Raw genomic sequence first — 16,896 nt, forward strand, 5'->3', positions numbered from 1 at the left:
TGATGTCGCTATTTTGGATTTGGAATGGTATCTTCATATTAAGAAGCCAAATTATTTGGTTCAGTACAATTGTAAATACTTTTAAATTGATTGATAGGTGAACATGAATAATAAAAGACATAAAATATGCTCTATATACCAAACAAAATCCTTAAGAACTTAGGTGACTAGAAAACCCAAGTAAGTTTACTTATTACACACATAGCAGAACAAATGAAAAACAGAAGGAAAGTAACATTTATTGAGCATTTTCTGTCTTCCAGGCATAGTATATGTACATACATATGCACACATGTAAATGTGTGTATGTTCGTGCATATATGTGTGTATATACACACATATACATGTATGCATACATACTTACATATATACTTAATGCTTGAAGCAACTGAGTAACTTGTCTAAAGTAGTATAGCTGGTTACTTATAATAGAAGGAATCAAATATAAGTCTGTGTAACTCTAAAACCCTTGCTCTTTCCATTGCATTCTTCTAACATAACATGTTTTGGTTACAAAATTTTGCTCATGGTGTACCCTAGGTCAGTTAACGTCATGCCATTTCAGATTTCTAAAGGTGATCCTGAGCCCTGTTTTTTTACTTTACCTTTTTTAATGGTTGTTACTAGTTTGCTAGTTTTCCACTGAATAGAAGTGATGTTAGCCACTTCTAGACCTGGCACACAATATCTCCCACAAGGTTCTTCAATGCCCTTTCTCCCTTTCTTGCAGGCTGGAATGGCCCTGAGTAGAACTGGCCTTGGAAGCCACATGTTGGCTGCTTTCATCTTGACGTTGGTTCTTTACTTTTGTTCCAGGGGTTGTAGTTGTCAGGGCTGTGAACTGTAGAGCTGAGAGGGACCTATTTCTCCCAGGCACAAATTTTGGGGAAGGATTGGGGGTTCTTTTATCCAAGTTGGTCTGGGCCGTTTCCAGGATCTTCTGAGCTTTACAAGAGGCTCCAGAAACAGAGGCTGCATCTCAGTGCTGACTTCCCTTCACATGAGCCCCCTAAGCCATCAAGGGAAACTGATGAAAAATGGGGGTTGGGAGAGGCTCCATCCAAGCAGACTCAGAGTGGGGGTAGATCAGGACCCTTGTCTCTGGAGCTACAGCTGTGGGTAGGAGCAAGGGTCTTGGATGCAGTAAAATGCCCAGCGCAGATAGTGTGAGCCCAGCTGGGTTGTGCGGCATTAGGGTAGGGTCACTAGGCACAGGATGGGGGTGTGGGGAGGGGGCTTTGGCTGGCTGGCTGAAGGCATGGATCTGGGAAGTGCCAGCCACCTGGCCTATCCACCCAGCCTATCCACCCAGCCATTTCTCAGAGTAGTTGGTTGCAGCTTCTATTTGGCTACACTTGTGCCTTTCATATAGGAAATACAATGCTGAATTTTGATACAAGTAAGTCTGGCTGTTTTAGTGAAGACAGCTCTCTTAACATCATGAAACTCAAGAATGTTTTAAGTAGATGATTGAATGTAACTATTATAATTTCCTTAGTAAATCTTTTCACCAGGTTAAACGTTCCAAAATTCTTCAACAGTTTTCTATATATCTTAGCTTCCAAGCCTTTGTTATCTTGGATGCTATATTTTAAACCCTTTATATAATAGTTGTTAGTGTTCCTTTAACATGACTACTTAAAAGGAGGCAGCTGCATATCAAATTGTGTGATATGGTCTTTAAGATACATTGCTAAGTGAAAAAAAGCAAAAATATACTATACAGTATGTCTATACTAAACTCTACCAGTGCAGGAATGGAGAAGGTCTATCTCCTCAACCTATTATTTCGAACTAAAACTAATTAATAATATTCAGCAGCATATTTTTTTGGTAACAATCAAGGATCTGATTTTCAGTCTGTAAATCATTGACTTTTAAGTTGTTATTTTTCTATCTTTATCTTATATATGATTGACTTTTTAGTTTACAAATCCATCTTTGGCAGTAGCTGTAGCCCATACCCTAAATATTGTAAACTGATTATTTTTTGTTCTATAGCTGGTATGATCCAGCAGATAGTTGTAGTTAAATATAAAATGCCTTTGATTTAAGACTCATAGCTAAGTCTTAAGGCTGCTAAGGGGTTGAAAGGCTGCTAAGGGAGGGATCCCCAACCCAAGGGCCACAGACTGGTACTAGTCCGTGGCCTGTTAGGAACTGGGCCTCACAGCAGGAGGTGAGCAGCAGGCGAGTGAGTGAAGTTTCATCTGCCACTCCTTGCTGTTTGCATTACCGCCTGAACCATCCCCCCCCATTGCTCTCATTACCGCCTGAACCATCCCCCCCCCAAGCTTTTTGTGTCTTCCACAAAAGCGGTCCCTCGTGCCAAAAAGGTTGGCGACTGCTATGCCATGGGACTGCTTAGTATGTTTGCCACATGCCAAATCTATTGAAAAATTTTCTGAAATAAGTATTCAGACTTTAATGCAAATTAGCATTAGAAAGTTTCCTGTCATGTATAGTTACAAATTAGCATTCCTTTCTTAGTGGTTGAAAGCATATCTCGTAGTGGAATTGAGACCATTTTTAAGCAGCTGCCATCAATGACCTCAAAGTGACCATCTAGCCAGAAATGACAGTTACACTAATAGCTGCGTTAATAAGTTAAATTAAAACATTAATAATGTTTTTTTAAATATAGTGAATTGCTTTATAGACATTGAATTCACTGGATTTTTTTTTCCCCCCACTGGATTTTTAGATCGTATTGCCTTGACACATTTTCTAACCAGTTATTTATAAGATACTATTTAATGTTGGTTAACTCAACATATAAAATTCAGGTATGAGAGACATCTTTTCACCAAGGTACTGTGTAGGCTGTAGAAGAATATTATGCAGAAGATACAGTATTTTGTATGTTTCGTGTACAGAATGGGGGCTTGGGTGCTGGATAAGGAAACAGGCTTTTATATTAACATTATAATCTTTTAATTAAATGTATGCCATATATAATTTTGTTCCTATTCAAATATTTGCTTGTGTTCTTCCGAAGTCCACTCTTTTCTAAATATGCTATATTTAAATGTTCTCTGGAAGTCTACATTTTAAAATTAATTAATTAATTAATTAATTAATTTGGTCACGCTGCGTCTTAGTTGCGGCAGGCAGCCTACTTAGTTGCAGCTCACTGGCTCCTTAGTTGCAGCAGGTGGACTCCTTAGTTGCGGCAGGTGGGCTTCTTAGTTGCAGCTTGCCCGCTCCTTAATTGTGGCACACGGACTCCTTAGTTGTAGCACACGGACTCCTTAGTTGTGGCGCGCGAACTCTTAGTTGCGGCATGCATGTGGGATCTAGTTCCCTGACCAGGGATCAAACCTGCGCCCCCTGCATTGGGATCGCAGTCTTATCCATTGCGCCACCAGGGAAGTCCCTGGAAGTCTAATTTTTTAATCAAAAGTAAAAGTCTTATTGCTTCAGACCTGTTAATAATTGAGTTTCCATGATATGTAATTTTATTTTTTTGTGCTATTGTGTAATGTACTTTCTGTTTGAAGGACTGTTAGCTATTCAGACCTGTGAAGTCCCACGTCTGTTTTGTTTTTGAATTCAAGAAATTGCATGGAAGTAAAAACTGTAAAATCAGTCCCTTTTTAAAACCTTGGTAGGTGTTTAAAAAATGATAGGCTCCCATATATATGGTATTATACTCTTTTACTGAGACCTTTTGAATTCTTTTATGACATTTTTCAGTTTTGCTAGCTTTCAATGATTTAAGAAATTAGAAAATATTCAAAATTCTGAAGAAAACTTATACAAGCATTGCCTCAACTGGAGTATGAATCGTATATCACAAGTTTTTGAGACGCAAGTAATTTCTAATATAAAAAATCCAGTTAGAGAAAAAAATGATATAAAATTGCCCCCCAAATAAGAGAATATACATGAAAATGAGATGCTTAATACAGTAACACTCTCTGAATTTCCAATTTTAGGTGATGGAATATGAGAATAGGATTCGCGCATATTCCACACCAGATAAAATCTTCCGATATTTTGCTACCTTGAAAGTAATCAGTGAGCATGGTGAATCTGAAGTGTTTATGACACCACAAGACTTTGTGCGATCCATAACACCCAATGAAAAACAACCAGAACGTAAGTTGCTGAAGTGAAAAATAAGATTGTGATATTTATTTCTTGATATGCTTCTTTGTTTCTCTATGTATTGCCTAAACTGTATAAGTCCATGTAATAATTATATTCACTGTGTAGCTACTGAATATTAGGCATTATGCTAGGCTTTAGGAGTAGAAGAGAGGAGCGTATAATCTAAAGCGCTAAGGAGATTATACACCTCTGGCTGAGAGTCATTGCTTGTAATTAGACTGTTCCTGAAGGCAATGGATTACATATGTGACTGCTGTCAAGTTACTCTTTGGTGGGATAGACAGAGACAGTAACAGGTAATTTCAGGAATGTGGTGATTTGTTAAAGAACAGGTACTATGGCAGTATAAAGAACGGACACTTAACTCAGTCTGGAAGTTTAGAGAATGGTTCTAGAGAATACATCTAAGTTTGAATAAAAGTTAGACAAAGAATAGAGGAAAGAGTCTCATTTAGAGGAAATGGCCGAACAAACAAGTTGTGAGAAAAGAAAATAAAGGGCTTAATATTATAAGTTAAAGGTAATTACTTACAAATGTATATGGGAGACATGGTGGAAAAAATGACAGAGTAGCGAGCTTTAAGAATCAATTCTTTCACTGAAGCAATCATTATGCTGCCCAAAGTGGATGGAATCAACTTTTTTTGGATCACTGGAATCTAATAAAAAAGTTATAGCAACCAGGGTACTGCTTAATGAAGAAAGAAGCTGTTAAATTTTGGAAAGAAAGTGTTGTGGCCTTTTGCTTACCTGCCTACCATGCCCTGTTTCCCAGCTTAGCAGCAGCCATGAGGATGGCAGCCTGCATTCCTAGCTTGGCTTACTAGTGATGGGGAGATCGCTGGGAGGCAATATAGACTACTTCTCCAAAAAAAGTGGTTGTGCATTTTGACCCATCTGGTAGTTTCCTGAGCCACCAGCACAAAGGCTTGCCTTTTGTTTCACCCACCTCAAGCTAAAGTACCTTTCCAGGTGTCATCTACTGAAAAAATTTAAAGGCATATACCACCTGTAGCCATTGGGCCAAGAGAGGGCAGATGGGACCAACAGCAGACAGACTGAAAAGCCTCAGAAGGAGGAGGCTGAGGATAAAGACATTTCAGGGAATAAGAGCTTTGAAGGGCTACTGCCTGGGGAATCCAGAGTGATGCTTAGGCCAGACACATACTTGGAAAAGACTTGAGTGGGCTTGTATAGTTGTGCTCCATGCAAGAAGGAGGTGAAAGTTAAGGTGGAGTTGTAGGAGAATCTAGCTAAACATCAAAAGAAGGCCCTAGCTCAGAGCCAATCTACAAACACTAGGAGAGCTGGGTTCTGTTTTGTTTTGTTTTTTCATTCCTTTTGCCTCCAACATTTAAGGAAATCTCTGAGGTCACTTGATGGCTGCTTAGATAATAGAGCAGAAACTTCAATGATGACACGTAATGAGGAATATAATCTTTGCAAAAATAGTTTGGAAAAATCGCTAAACAAAGTGATGACTGGGGTCCTCAGCAGGTTACCATGTCAAACTCTGGGAAGAAGGGAGAATATGATTTCCAGAATTACCACATAGCAATATTCAAAGTATCTAATTTTCAGTTTAAAAAATTGCATGGCGTATCAACAATAATCAGGAATGTATGACCCATTAATAGGAAAAAAAAAGAAAGAAATTGACAGAAATCATTCCTGAGGAAACCCAGGCATTGCACTTACTAGACAAAGACTTTACATCAACTATCTTAAATATGTTCATAGAGCTAAAGGAAACCATAGACAAAGAACTGTAGGAAATAGGGAGTATTATGTATTAATAAATAGAGAATACCCATAAAGAAATAGAAACTGTCAAAAAGAATCGAGTAGAAATTATTGAGCTGAAAAGTAAAGTAGATAAAATGAAAAATTTACTGAAAGAGTTCAACACAGATTTGAGCAGAAAGATAAAAGAACCAGAAACTTGGAGATAGGTCAATTGATGTCCAGTTTGAGGAGCAGAGCAAGAAGAATGAATAAAAATGAATAGAGCCTAAGATACTTGTGGGACAATATCAAGTGTACCAACATATGCATATTAGGAGTCCCAGAAGGAGAAATGAAGACATTTCTAGATAATCAGAAGTGGAGGAAGTTTGTTGCTAGTAGACATTCCCTGTAAGAAATGCTAAATGAAATCCTTTAGGCTGAAATGAAAGTATCCTGGATAGTAACCAAAGTCATACAAAGAAAAATTTTAAATGATAAAGACCAGTAAAGGTAACTACATAGGGAAATATTAATATTGTTTTATTTTTGGTTTTTAACAATCTTTTTTTCCTATATGGTTTAAAAGACAAATTTGTAAAACAACAATTTAAATATGTTAATGTTGATTCAAACTAGATTATTTTCAATTTAAGATGTTAATTGTACTCCTCAGGTTATCCACTAAGAAAATAACTAAAAAATATACAGAAAAGGAATTGAGGAGGGAATAGAAATAGTACACTAGAAAAAAATCAATCAAACACAAAAGAAGGCAAGATTGGAGGAATTGAGGGACAAAAAAAGATGTGACATATAGAAAACAGATAACAAGATAGAAGAAGCAAGTGCTTTCTTATCCTTAATCACTTAAAATATAAAAGTATACTCACCAGTTAAAAGACAGAGATTGACAGGAGAAGAAAATATGATCTAATTCTATATTGTCTACAGGAAACTCACTTTAGATCCAAGACACAAATAGGTTGAAAATGAAGGAGTACAAATAGGTTGGAAATGAAGGGTACAAATAGTAACCAAAAGAGAGTTGAGGTGACTATACTTATATCAGACAAAATAGACTTTAAGTAAGAAATTGTTGCAAGAGACAAAGAAGGACATTGTGTATTGATAAAAGGGTCAGTTCATTAAGTAGTTACAACAATGCTAAATATATATACCCACCAAATGAAAGACCCCAAAATATGTGAAAGGCTGACAGAATTGAAGGGAGAAATAGTTCTACAATAATGGTTGGAGACTTCATAACCCTTTTCAGCAATGAACAGAACATTTAGACAGAAGATCTTTAAAGAAATAGAAGACTTAACACTGTAAACCAACTAAACCTAATAGACATGCATAGAACACTCTACTCGAGCGTTAGAATACATTTCTTCTCAAGCACACATCAAATATTTTCCGGAATAGACAGATAGACCATATGTTAGGCTACAAAACAAATCTTAATAAATTTTAAAAGATTAAACTCATACAAAATATCTTTTCTGATCACAACAGAATGAAACTATCCATCAATAACAGAAGGAAAAATAGAAAATTTATGAATATGTGAAAATAAAACAATACATTCTTAACCAATGGCTCAAAGAAGAAATCACAAGAGAAATTAAAAAATACTTTGAGATGAATGAAAAAGAAAACAGAACTTAACAAAACTGATGTGATGCTGCAAAAGCAGTGGTCAGAGGGAAACTTATAGCTGTAAACACCTACATTTAAAAAGAATAGGGCTTCCCTGGTGGTGCAGTGGTTAAGAATCCACCTGCCAATGCAGGGGACATGGGTTCGAACCCTGGTCTGGGAAGATCCCACATGCCACGGAGCAACTAAGCCTGTGTGCCACAACTACTGAGCCTGCGCTCTAGAGCCCGCGAGCCACAACTACTGAGCCCCCGTGCCACAACTACTGAAGCCCACACACCTAGAGCCTGTGCTCCACAATGAGAGAAGGCACTGCAATGAGAAGCCCGCGCACCGCAACGAAGACCCAACACAGCCAAAAATAAATAAATAAAATAATAAATAAGTTAAAAAGTAAATAAAATAAAAAGAAGAAAGTTCTCAAATCACTTTCCTAACTTTACACCTTATGGAACTTAAAAAAAAAAAAAAGAGCAAACAAAACCCGAAGATAGCTGAAATAAGGAAATAATGAAAGTTAATGCAGAGGTAAATGAAATGGAGAATAGAAAACAATTAGAATCAATGAAACAGAAAGTTGGTTCTCTGAAAAGATCAACAAAATTGAGAAACATTTAGGTAGACTGACTAAGAAAAAAAGAGAAAAGAAGCCAATAACTAAAGTCAGAAATGAAAGTGGGGACATTACTACCTACTTTACAGAAATAAAAAGGATTATAAGAGAATACTGTGAACAATTATATTCCAACAAATTGGATTACCTAGATGAAACAAATTCCTAGTAATACACAAACTGCCAGAAGTGAAAAAGAACTCTAACAACTTAACAAGAAATTAACAAATGGGCAAAGGACTTGAATAAACATTTCTCCAAATAAGATATACAAATAGCCAGTAAGCAGATGAAAAGATACTTAATGTCATTAGTCATGAGAGAAATCCAAATCAGAACCAGGATATACCATCTCACAGGTTGGCTCTAATTTAAAAGCAAACAAGTGTTGGTAAAGATGTGGAGAAATTGAAGCCCTCATATGTTGCTGGTGAGAATGTAAAATGGTGCAGCCACTATGAAAAACAATTTCTCAGAAATGTAAGTAAAAAGTTACCATATGACCCAACAATTGCACTACTAGTATAAACCCAAAAGAATTGAAAACAGGTATTCAAACAAGTCCTCGTATATGAATGTTCATAGTAGCACTATTCACAATACCCAAAAAGTAGAAACATCCTAAATGTCCTTTAACAGATGAATGGATAAACAAATTGTGATACATACGTACAGTGGAATATTATTCAAATGTGGATGAACCCTGAACCAGGCACAAAAGGCCACATATCATATGATTTCTTTTTTTTTTCACTTTTATTTTATATTGGTATATGATTTCATTTGTATGAAATATCTAGATAAATCCATAGAGACAGAAAGCACGTTGTTGGTTGCCAGCAGCTGGGTTGGGGGAATGAGGACTGACTGCTTAATGGATACAAGGTGGGTTTTTTTGTTTTTATTTTTGTTTTAGAGTGATGAAGATATTTTGGAACTAGGTAGAGGTGGTAGTTATGCAACACTATGAGTGTACTAAATGCCACTGAACTGGACACTTTAAAATGGTTATTTTATGTTATTTGAATTTCACCTCAATTTAAAAAGGGAATAAAGAATATATAGTCAGTTCTCATTATTTGCAAATTTTGTATTTGCAAATTTGCATGCTCACTAAAACTTACTTGTAACCCCATAATCAGTACTTAATGGTACTTTTGCAGTCATCTGTGGTTATGTGCAGTGCAGCAAAAAGCTTGAGTCACCCCATGTACATGTTCCCAGCTGAGGTCAAACAAAGTAATGCTCTGCCTTTTTGTTTCAGCTTTCATATGTGTCCTTTGCTTTGTTTATTTAGTGCCATATTTTTAGAATTTTTGTGCTTTATCTTGGTGATTGCTGTCCCTCTTCCACCTGCTCCACGTACTATCGATGTGCTGTCTAGTGTTCTTAAACATAAGAAGGCTATAATGTGCCTTAAGGAGAAAATGTGTGTGTGAGATAAGCTTTCTTCAGGCTTGAGTTGGCCGTGAGTTCATTGTTAATTAATCAAGGATATATAGAGAGAAAGAATGAATCAAATATATATATAGATATATCAAATATGTATGGAAGGAGGGGAGAGGAAAAAAGGTGTCTCTAAAAAAAAACACATAAAATAAGGTTATGTATTGATTGGTTTAAAAAAAAACTTGTGACCAGAGGATCATAGGAACCTAACCCTGTACTTCCCCTAGGAGTAATAGGTCAGTATTCACTGATTCTTTGTTCATGGCAACTTTATAGAACATAACTCTCACAATTAGTGAGAATCAATCATATATGTTACAGTAGTAGGCTATGAAAAAGAAACTATGCATTATAAGGAAGGCATCCTAAAGGGGGTGGCATTTGAGATGGGTTTCGAAAAGTGAATAATAATAGTTATTATTATATTATTATATTATATTATTATATTATTATCATTGTATACACAAGTGGGCAGAGGCATCACTCAAAGTGAGTAAATTATGTGGGCATCACTCAGAGTGAGTAAACTGTGTGGTCAGAAATACAGACATGTGAAATAACAATGTGAGCTTGGGGAACCAGAAACAGTTATGGTGTTTTCTAATCAAGGAATTTATAATGTTTTGCCCATGTTTATTTTTATTTATTTATTTATTTAATATAAATTTATTTATTTATCTTTGGCTGTGTTGGGTCTTCATTTCTGTGCGAGGGCTTTCTCTACCTGTGGCAAGCGGGGGCCACTCTTCATCGCGGTGCGCAGGCCTCTCACTGTCGCGGCCTCTCTTGCTGCGGAGCACAGGCTCCAGATGCGCAGGCTCAGTAGTTGTGGCGCATGGGCCCAGTTGCTCCGCGGCATGTGGGATCTTCCCAGACCAGGGCTCGAACCCGTGTCCCCTGCATTGGCAGGCAGATTCTCAACCACTGCGCCACCAGGGAAGCCCCTGCCCATGTTTATTAACATTCATATATCTCTAGGAAAAATGAAATCTTCAAAGGTGCAGGAAATTTGCCGTATATTTAAATTTTTTTCTTAGGGAAATTTTCAAACATAGAAAGTACAGAGAGTAGTATAATGAACCCATATGTACCTGTTACTTAGATTCAACAGCTATGAACACGTGGCCAATCTTATTTCATCTATAACCTTTTTACTTCCTCTCCTCACCCCAGATTGTTTTAAAGCTAATTTAAAGCAATTTTAAAGACACCTCTGTATGTGTCTCCAAAAGATAAATACTTAAAAAAAAAAAAAAAGTAGTACCAGTAATAACAATAATTTTAAAATATTACAGTAATTTCTTAATAGCAAATATCTAGGCATCGTTCAAATTTCCCTATCTAAAATATATTGTTTACAGTTGATTTATTCAAATCAACCTCCAAAAATGGCCACACGCTATGTTTGATATCTCTTCAGTCTTTCTTTATGGGTTTTTCTCTCTTTCTTTTTCTTCTTGCCATTTTTTCCTTGCCATTAAGCAAGACCAGTTTTATGCCTTGTTTCACGTCTCTCAGCCCACCTTTTACCTTTTGCTTAGATTGTTGCTGTAGCATTTATCAGGATAGAGATACAGCCTAACAGGAAAGACCCTCAGCTACACTATGTGTCTCTTGTTTCTGCTATAGAGCATCTCTGCTGCTATAGCATGGGTCCCCTTCGGGAGCCTGCTCAACCGTGTTGGCATGTGCACACATACAGAGGTATAAAGGACTTTACTCTTTGTTGAGACTTGGTGCATAAATACTCTCCTCTCCACTGTCTTGGATGGTCAATTCTGAGGATACAAACTATGTGGTTTCTTGGGTGGGCTAAGGAGTATTGAGCCCTAGTTTTCTACAGCAGTAATCAGCTCAATGACACACCCTTGAACTGGCTTTCCTTCCTTTCCTGTTTCACTTTTCCTGATCCTCCTGCACTGGCTCTCTACTTTTGAAACTCAAACTGTACATCATTTATTTGTGAAAGAATGTAAGTCATTTATATTCTAGAATTTCCCACATTTTGGATTTTACTGATTGTATCTCCATGGTGTTATTTAATATGTTCCCCTATACTTTGTATTTCCGCCATGTAGAAAAATATGTAGAAAGCAGCTGAAAGAGAATATACCAAAATGTTAACTCTCTGAATGTTGAAATTTTGAGGAATTATTTTATTCTTCTTTGACTATTCCTTGTTCCTTTATTTTCTAATAAACTTCACATGCATTCATTCAACAAGTATTGATCAATTAGCTCTGCTATGGGTTAGACACTATTTTATGTGCAGGGCATGCAGGAATGAATAAAACAGACAAAAATTTCTTCCTTTATAGAGTATACAATCTTTTATAATCAGAAAGAAGGTATATAAAGTTTCCATTAATTGCATTGAATTTTAGATTTTGAGCCTTTTGAATTAGTTTTAGCACCTTGTTTTGTGACATGTGGAAGGAAGGATTAAAGAAGACTTGTGTAAGACAGAAAAAAGGATTGCAAGATATATTCCTGGGTTTTATGATGGTAAAGTATTTTGTACTTGTCAAATTATTTCTAAAACCAGATGAAATCTAATATGTAACAGTAACTTTAAATAAAACTGTACTTTGCTTCCAGTGTGACAGTGAAAATGAAGCAACACTTTAGGTAGTTTACTAAAGATTATCTGGACATTTAAGGAAGTTTTTTTTTTTTTTCCTGTGGAAATCATTATATACTCTAATTGCTTACACACATTTTGGCATTTAACTTTGTAATTTTGTTTTTTTAATTATTGAAAGACCTGTCACATGGACAGAATAGTTACTAAATGTCTAATATACCAAGCACATTTCTGGTTTTCATAAAAAGGCAGAATAATGAATGATTGCTTTTCTTTTAAGATAATAATCATGAGGGAAAATTGTAGTATATTAAAATGAGATTTAATGGAAAATTTGGCTTCATTTTTGTTTGCTCATGAACACAGATTTCCACAAATGTTGATGTAGCAGAAGTAAAAATATGTATTATTCCCATGTGGGTTGAAATAAAGAAAAGAGTGAGGCTGTAATTCAAATTGTAATTTGATTTTCTATCATCAGATGGCTGGACTCTAGCCAGTAGCTCATATTTCAACTTTGTTTTGTCATGTCTTTCACACATACCGTATCCCAGGATACCTAACAGATCTAAACTTGTAAGTTTTAGTTTTAGAACAGTTCAAACATAATCACAAAGCCCTAAAATTAAGCAGTTTTTAAATGAGTGGAGTGCTGATGAATTTCAGTAACAAGCTGATTAAGAATAATTTTGTACTGAATACCAAAAGAATTTAGAGTAGCCATAGGTAAGTAAGAAGGACATTAAAAGGAAAAAATATATATAGTGTATGACTGGAATACATCTCATCTCCCTTTCTGTGCAATCTTAGTGTCATCAAAGTCTCTGGATATAGTGGATAAGGCAGTTGCTTCAAGCTCTGGGTCGTGCTGCTTGTAGTAACCAGTTTTGCATAGCTAGCCAATGACTTGGAGAAGCAGCAGCATGGGGAGAGCTTTTAAAGTACTATATAGAAAAACTTAAGCTTTTGTCAGAGCAAAGCATATTTGAGCTTTCGTCAGAGCAAAGAGGATCTCTGTTTCCTTTCCACCATATCCCACTGGCTGACCTATTCATCTTGATCTGATTTTGTCTCATGGAAGACGAAAAGGATGTGAAAAGGGGAAACACAGATCATACTGTGATTTACTTGTCCTGGACTCCATATTCTCTCTAGGATGAGTCATACCCTTAGTGATACTCTTACTAGAGCACTTTTAGTTTGAGACACATAATTTTACACTCGATTATATACAGTGGTTTTGGTTCAAGGTGGTGTTGTAGGAGGATCCTGAGCTCACCTCCTCCCACAGACACACCAAATCTACAACTCCTACACATCAGGCAAATGAGAAAAAACCCACACCGAAACATATAGAAGAGGCTGAGACACAATTTCACCATAAACTCTACCCCTGTTACAGTAACCAGTGGTCAGGAGAGAACTCACAGACCTGAGCTTCTACCTGAGGAGCAGGAGGTTTGAACCTCAATCTGGCATGCCAGCTTTTGATACCTACACCTGAGAGATGAGCCCCCAGAGCATCTAGGTTTGAAAGCCAAAGAGGCTTGCATCTACAAGACCCACAAGGCTATAGTGAACTGGGGAGCATAGAGTGCTCATGCCCGGCTGCCCCACAGGGCCCAGTGCAAAGGCAGCTGAGTGAAAGTGCCCAGTCTTTCTGTGAAAGAGACCTATTTGCTTATCTTAAAGCATTGGCCTGAGGGGCAGACATCTAATTTAACACATATCTAGGGGCCTACTGAAATATTCTCCAAAGACAGGCTGGTGGGCTCTGTAACAAACAGAGAAACCATTCTTTTTGTTGTTGTTGTTTTGGTTTTTTTTGTTTTTTTTTTTTGCGGTACGAGGGCCTCTCACCGTTGTGGCCTCTCCTGTTGCAGAACACAGGCTCCGGATGCGCAGGCTCAGCGGCCATGGCTCACGGGCCTAGCCACTCTGCGGCATGTGGGATCTTCCCGGACCGGGGCACGAACCCGTGTCCCCTGCATTTGCAGGCAGACGCTCAACCACTGCGCCACCAGGGAAGCCCCAGAGAAACCATTCTTAACTGGCTACCACCATCAGGGCACAGCACAGAGGCAGCACACTGAAACACACCTCCAGTGTTTCTGTGAAAGAGGCCCATTTGCTTGCCTTGAGCCTTTGGCCTAAGGGGCAGGCTTCTGGTTTAAAACACATCTGAATGCCGCTGAAATACTCTCCGAAGACTGCAGAGGCCAGTGGGAGCCATCTTTGCGTATCTTTCTGCCTTGCTTGAGGTCACTGGTATCTCCCAGAAGGGAATTTGTGTACATGTCTGGCGTACTGACTTTTGCAGCTGGCGCCCAGGACACATCCCTTGATCACTTGGCTCTGGTGGCCACTGGGGCTTACGTTCTCGGGTTCCGTAGGACTGTAACAAATGGAGAAACAATTCTTAACTGGTTATCCCATTCCCAGGGCACAGCACAGATAACCAGCATGAAATATACCCCAGTTGTTCTGTAAAAGAGGCTTATTAACTTATCTTTATAGCGGTGGCCTGAGGGGCAGGCTTCTAATTAAACACATATCTATGGTCTGACTACAGTCCTCTCCAGAGACTGGGGAGGCCAGTGAGCATCATTTTTGTGCCCTCCCTCTGCCCTGACCCAGGTTGCTGGTATCTATGAAAAAGGAGCTTGTGTACATGTCTGGCTCCCCAGCTTTTGTGGCTGCCACCCAGAGGACACATCCCTTGATAGCTTGGCTCTGGTGATCAGTGGGACTTGTGTTCATGGATTCCATAGGTGGTAGCAAACAAAGTAACAGTTCTTAACTGGCTATCACCCCAGGGCTCAGTGTAGAGGAATCAAACAAACACTCATCTCCCAGCCTTCTCCTGAAAGAAGTTTATTTGCATACTTTAAAAACTGCTGCCTGAGGGTCTGGCTTCCAGTCAGCCTGAATCTAGGTGCTGACTGAGATCCTCCCCGTTGGGACACTGATGGCTCTTGGCACTACTGGGAGCCTCTAAGAGCAAAGTAGGAGCCTCAACTACTGGGAGCCTCCAAGAATAAAGTAGGCTACTTGGACAATCACAGAGGCTTGAGGGACAACCAAGAGCTAGGGCAGGGTTGAATGATAAGGTTCAGCTTCCCCACGAGGCCACTCCTTCAAGACTGGGAGAGGTGGCTGTTTTATCTAATGCCTAGAAACCAACTCAGTTACAAAAAGTGAAGAAATAGAGGAATATGTTCCGAACAAAAGAACAAGATAAAACCTCAAAAAAAGACCTTAATAAAATTGAGATAAGTGACTTACTTGATAAAGAGTTCAAAATAACGGTTATAAAAATGCTTAGCAAGCTCACAGGAACAATGCATGAATAAAGTGAGAATTTCAACAGAGAGATAGAAAATACATGAAAGTACCAAATAGAAGCCACAGAATGGAAAAACAATAACTGAACTGAAAAATACAGTAGAGAGGTTCAATAGCAGACTAGATGAAAGAAAGGATCAGTGAACTTGAGGACAGTGGAACTTATCCAGTCAGAGCAGCAAAAAGAAAAAGAGTCAAGATAGCTTAAGGGACTTATGGGAAAACATCAACAGACCAACAGTCACATTATGGGGGTTCCAGAAGGAGAAAAGAGAAAGGGGTAGAAAACTTACTTGAAGAAATAATGTCTGAAAACTCCCCTAACCTGGGGAAGGAAACAGACGTCCAGATCCAGGAGCCCAGGAAATTCTAAAAAAGATGAACCCAAAGAGACCCACACCAAGACACATAATTAAAGTGTTAAAAGTTAAAGGCAAGGAGAGACTCCTTGCAAGCAAGAAGAGACAAACAACTTGTTACATACAAGGGAACCCCTATAAGACTATCAGCAGATTTTTCAGCAGAAACTTTGTAAGCCAGAGGGAGTGGCATGGTATGTTCAAAGTACTGAAAGAAAAAAATGCCAGCCAAGAATACTTTACCCAGCAAAGTTGCCCTTCAGAATTGAAGGAGAGAGAGTTTTCCAGACAAGCAAAAGCTAAAGGAATTTTTTATCACTAGACTGGCCTTACAAGAAATGTGAAAGGGACTTCTTTAAGCTGAAATGAAAGGGCACTATTAATTAACAAGAAACACATGAAAGTATATACAATGAATGTATTTTTGAAACAATTTTGTTCTAATGTTTTTGCCCCAACAAGGTAAGTTCCTTCCATACAAGAACCTTGTCTTCTACTTTTATTTTATTAAAAAAATTTTTTTAGTGGAGTAAAATTACAATGTTGTGTTACTTTCTGCTGTACAATGACATGAATCACCTATATGTATACCTATATCCCCTCCCTCTTGGACCTCCCTCCAACCACCCCCCCCATCCCACCCATCTAGGTTGTCACAGAGCGCCGAGCTGCACTCCCTGTGCTATACAGCAGGTTCCCACTAGCTGTGTATTTTACACATGGTAGTGTATTTATGTCAAACCTAATCTCCCAATTCGTCCCACCCTCCCCTTCCCCACCCCGTGTCTACATGTCCGTTCTGTATGTCTGCGTCTCTATTCCTGCCCTACAAATAGGTTCATCTATACCATTTTATTCCACATATATATGTTAATACACGATATTTGTTTTTCTCTTTCTGGCTTACTTCAATCTGTATGACAGACTCTAGGTCCATCCACATCTCTACAGATGACCCAATTTTGTTCCTTTTTATGGCTGAGTAGTATTCCACTGTATATATGTACCACATCTTCTTTATCCACTCATCTATCGTTGGACAT

General features: G+C 38.0%; 1 protein-coding gene across 2 annotated transcripts in view; it reads left to right on the forward strand.

The window, feature by feature from the left end:
* Window positions 1-16,896, forward strand: part of MICU1 (mitochondrial calcium uptake 1) — a 199,721-nt gene that overhangs the window by 48,757 nt on the left and 134,068 nt on the right. For both annotated transcript variants that reach the window (XM_030862562.2, XM_060286765.1), the window contains exon 4: window positions 3,939-4,101. In XM_030862562.2, coding sequence (XP_030718422.1) covers window positions 3,939-4,101 — 163 coding nt within the window. The remainder of the gene's footprint in view (window positions 1-3,938; window positions 4,102-16,896) is intronic.

Source organism: Globicephala melas, chromosome 16 (genome assembly GCF_963455315.2).
Source record: "Globicephala melas chromosome 16, mGloMel1.2, whole genome shotgun sequence".
Taxonomy (NCBI): domain Eukaryota; kingdom Metazoa; phylum Chordata; class Mammalia; order Artiodactyla; family Delphinidae; genus Globicephala; species Globicephala melas.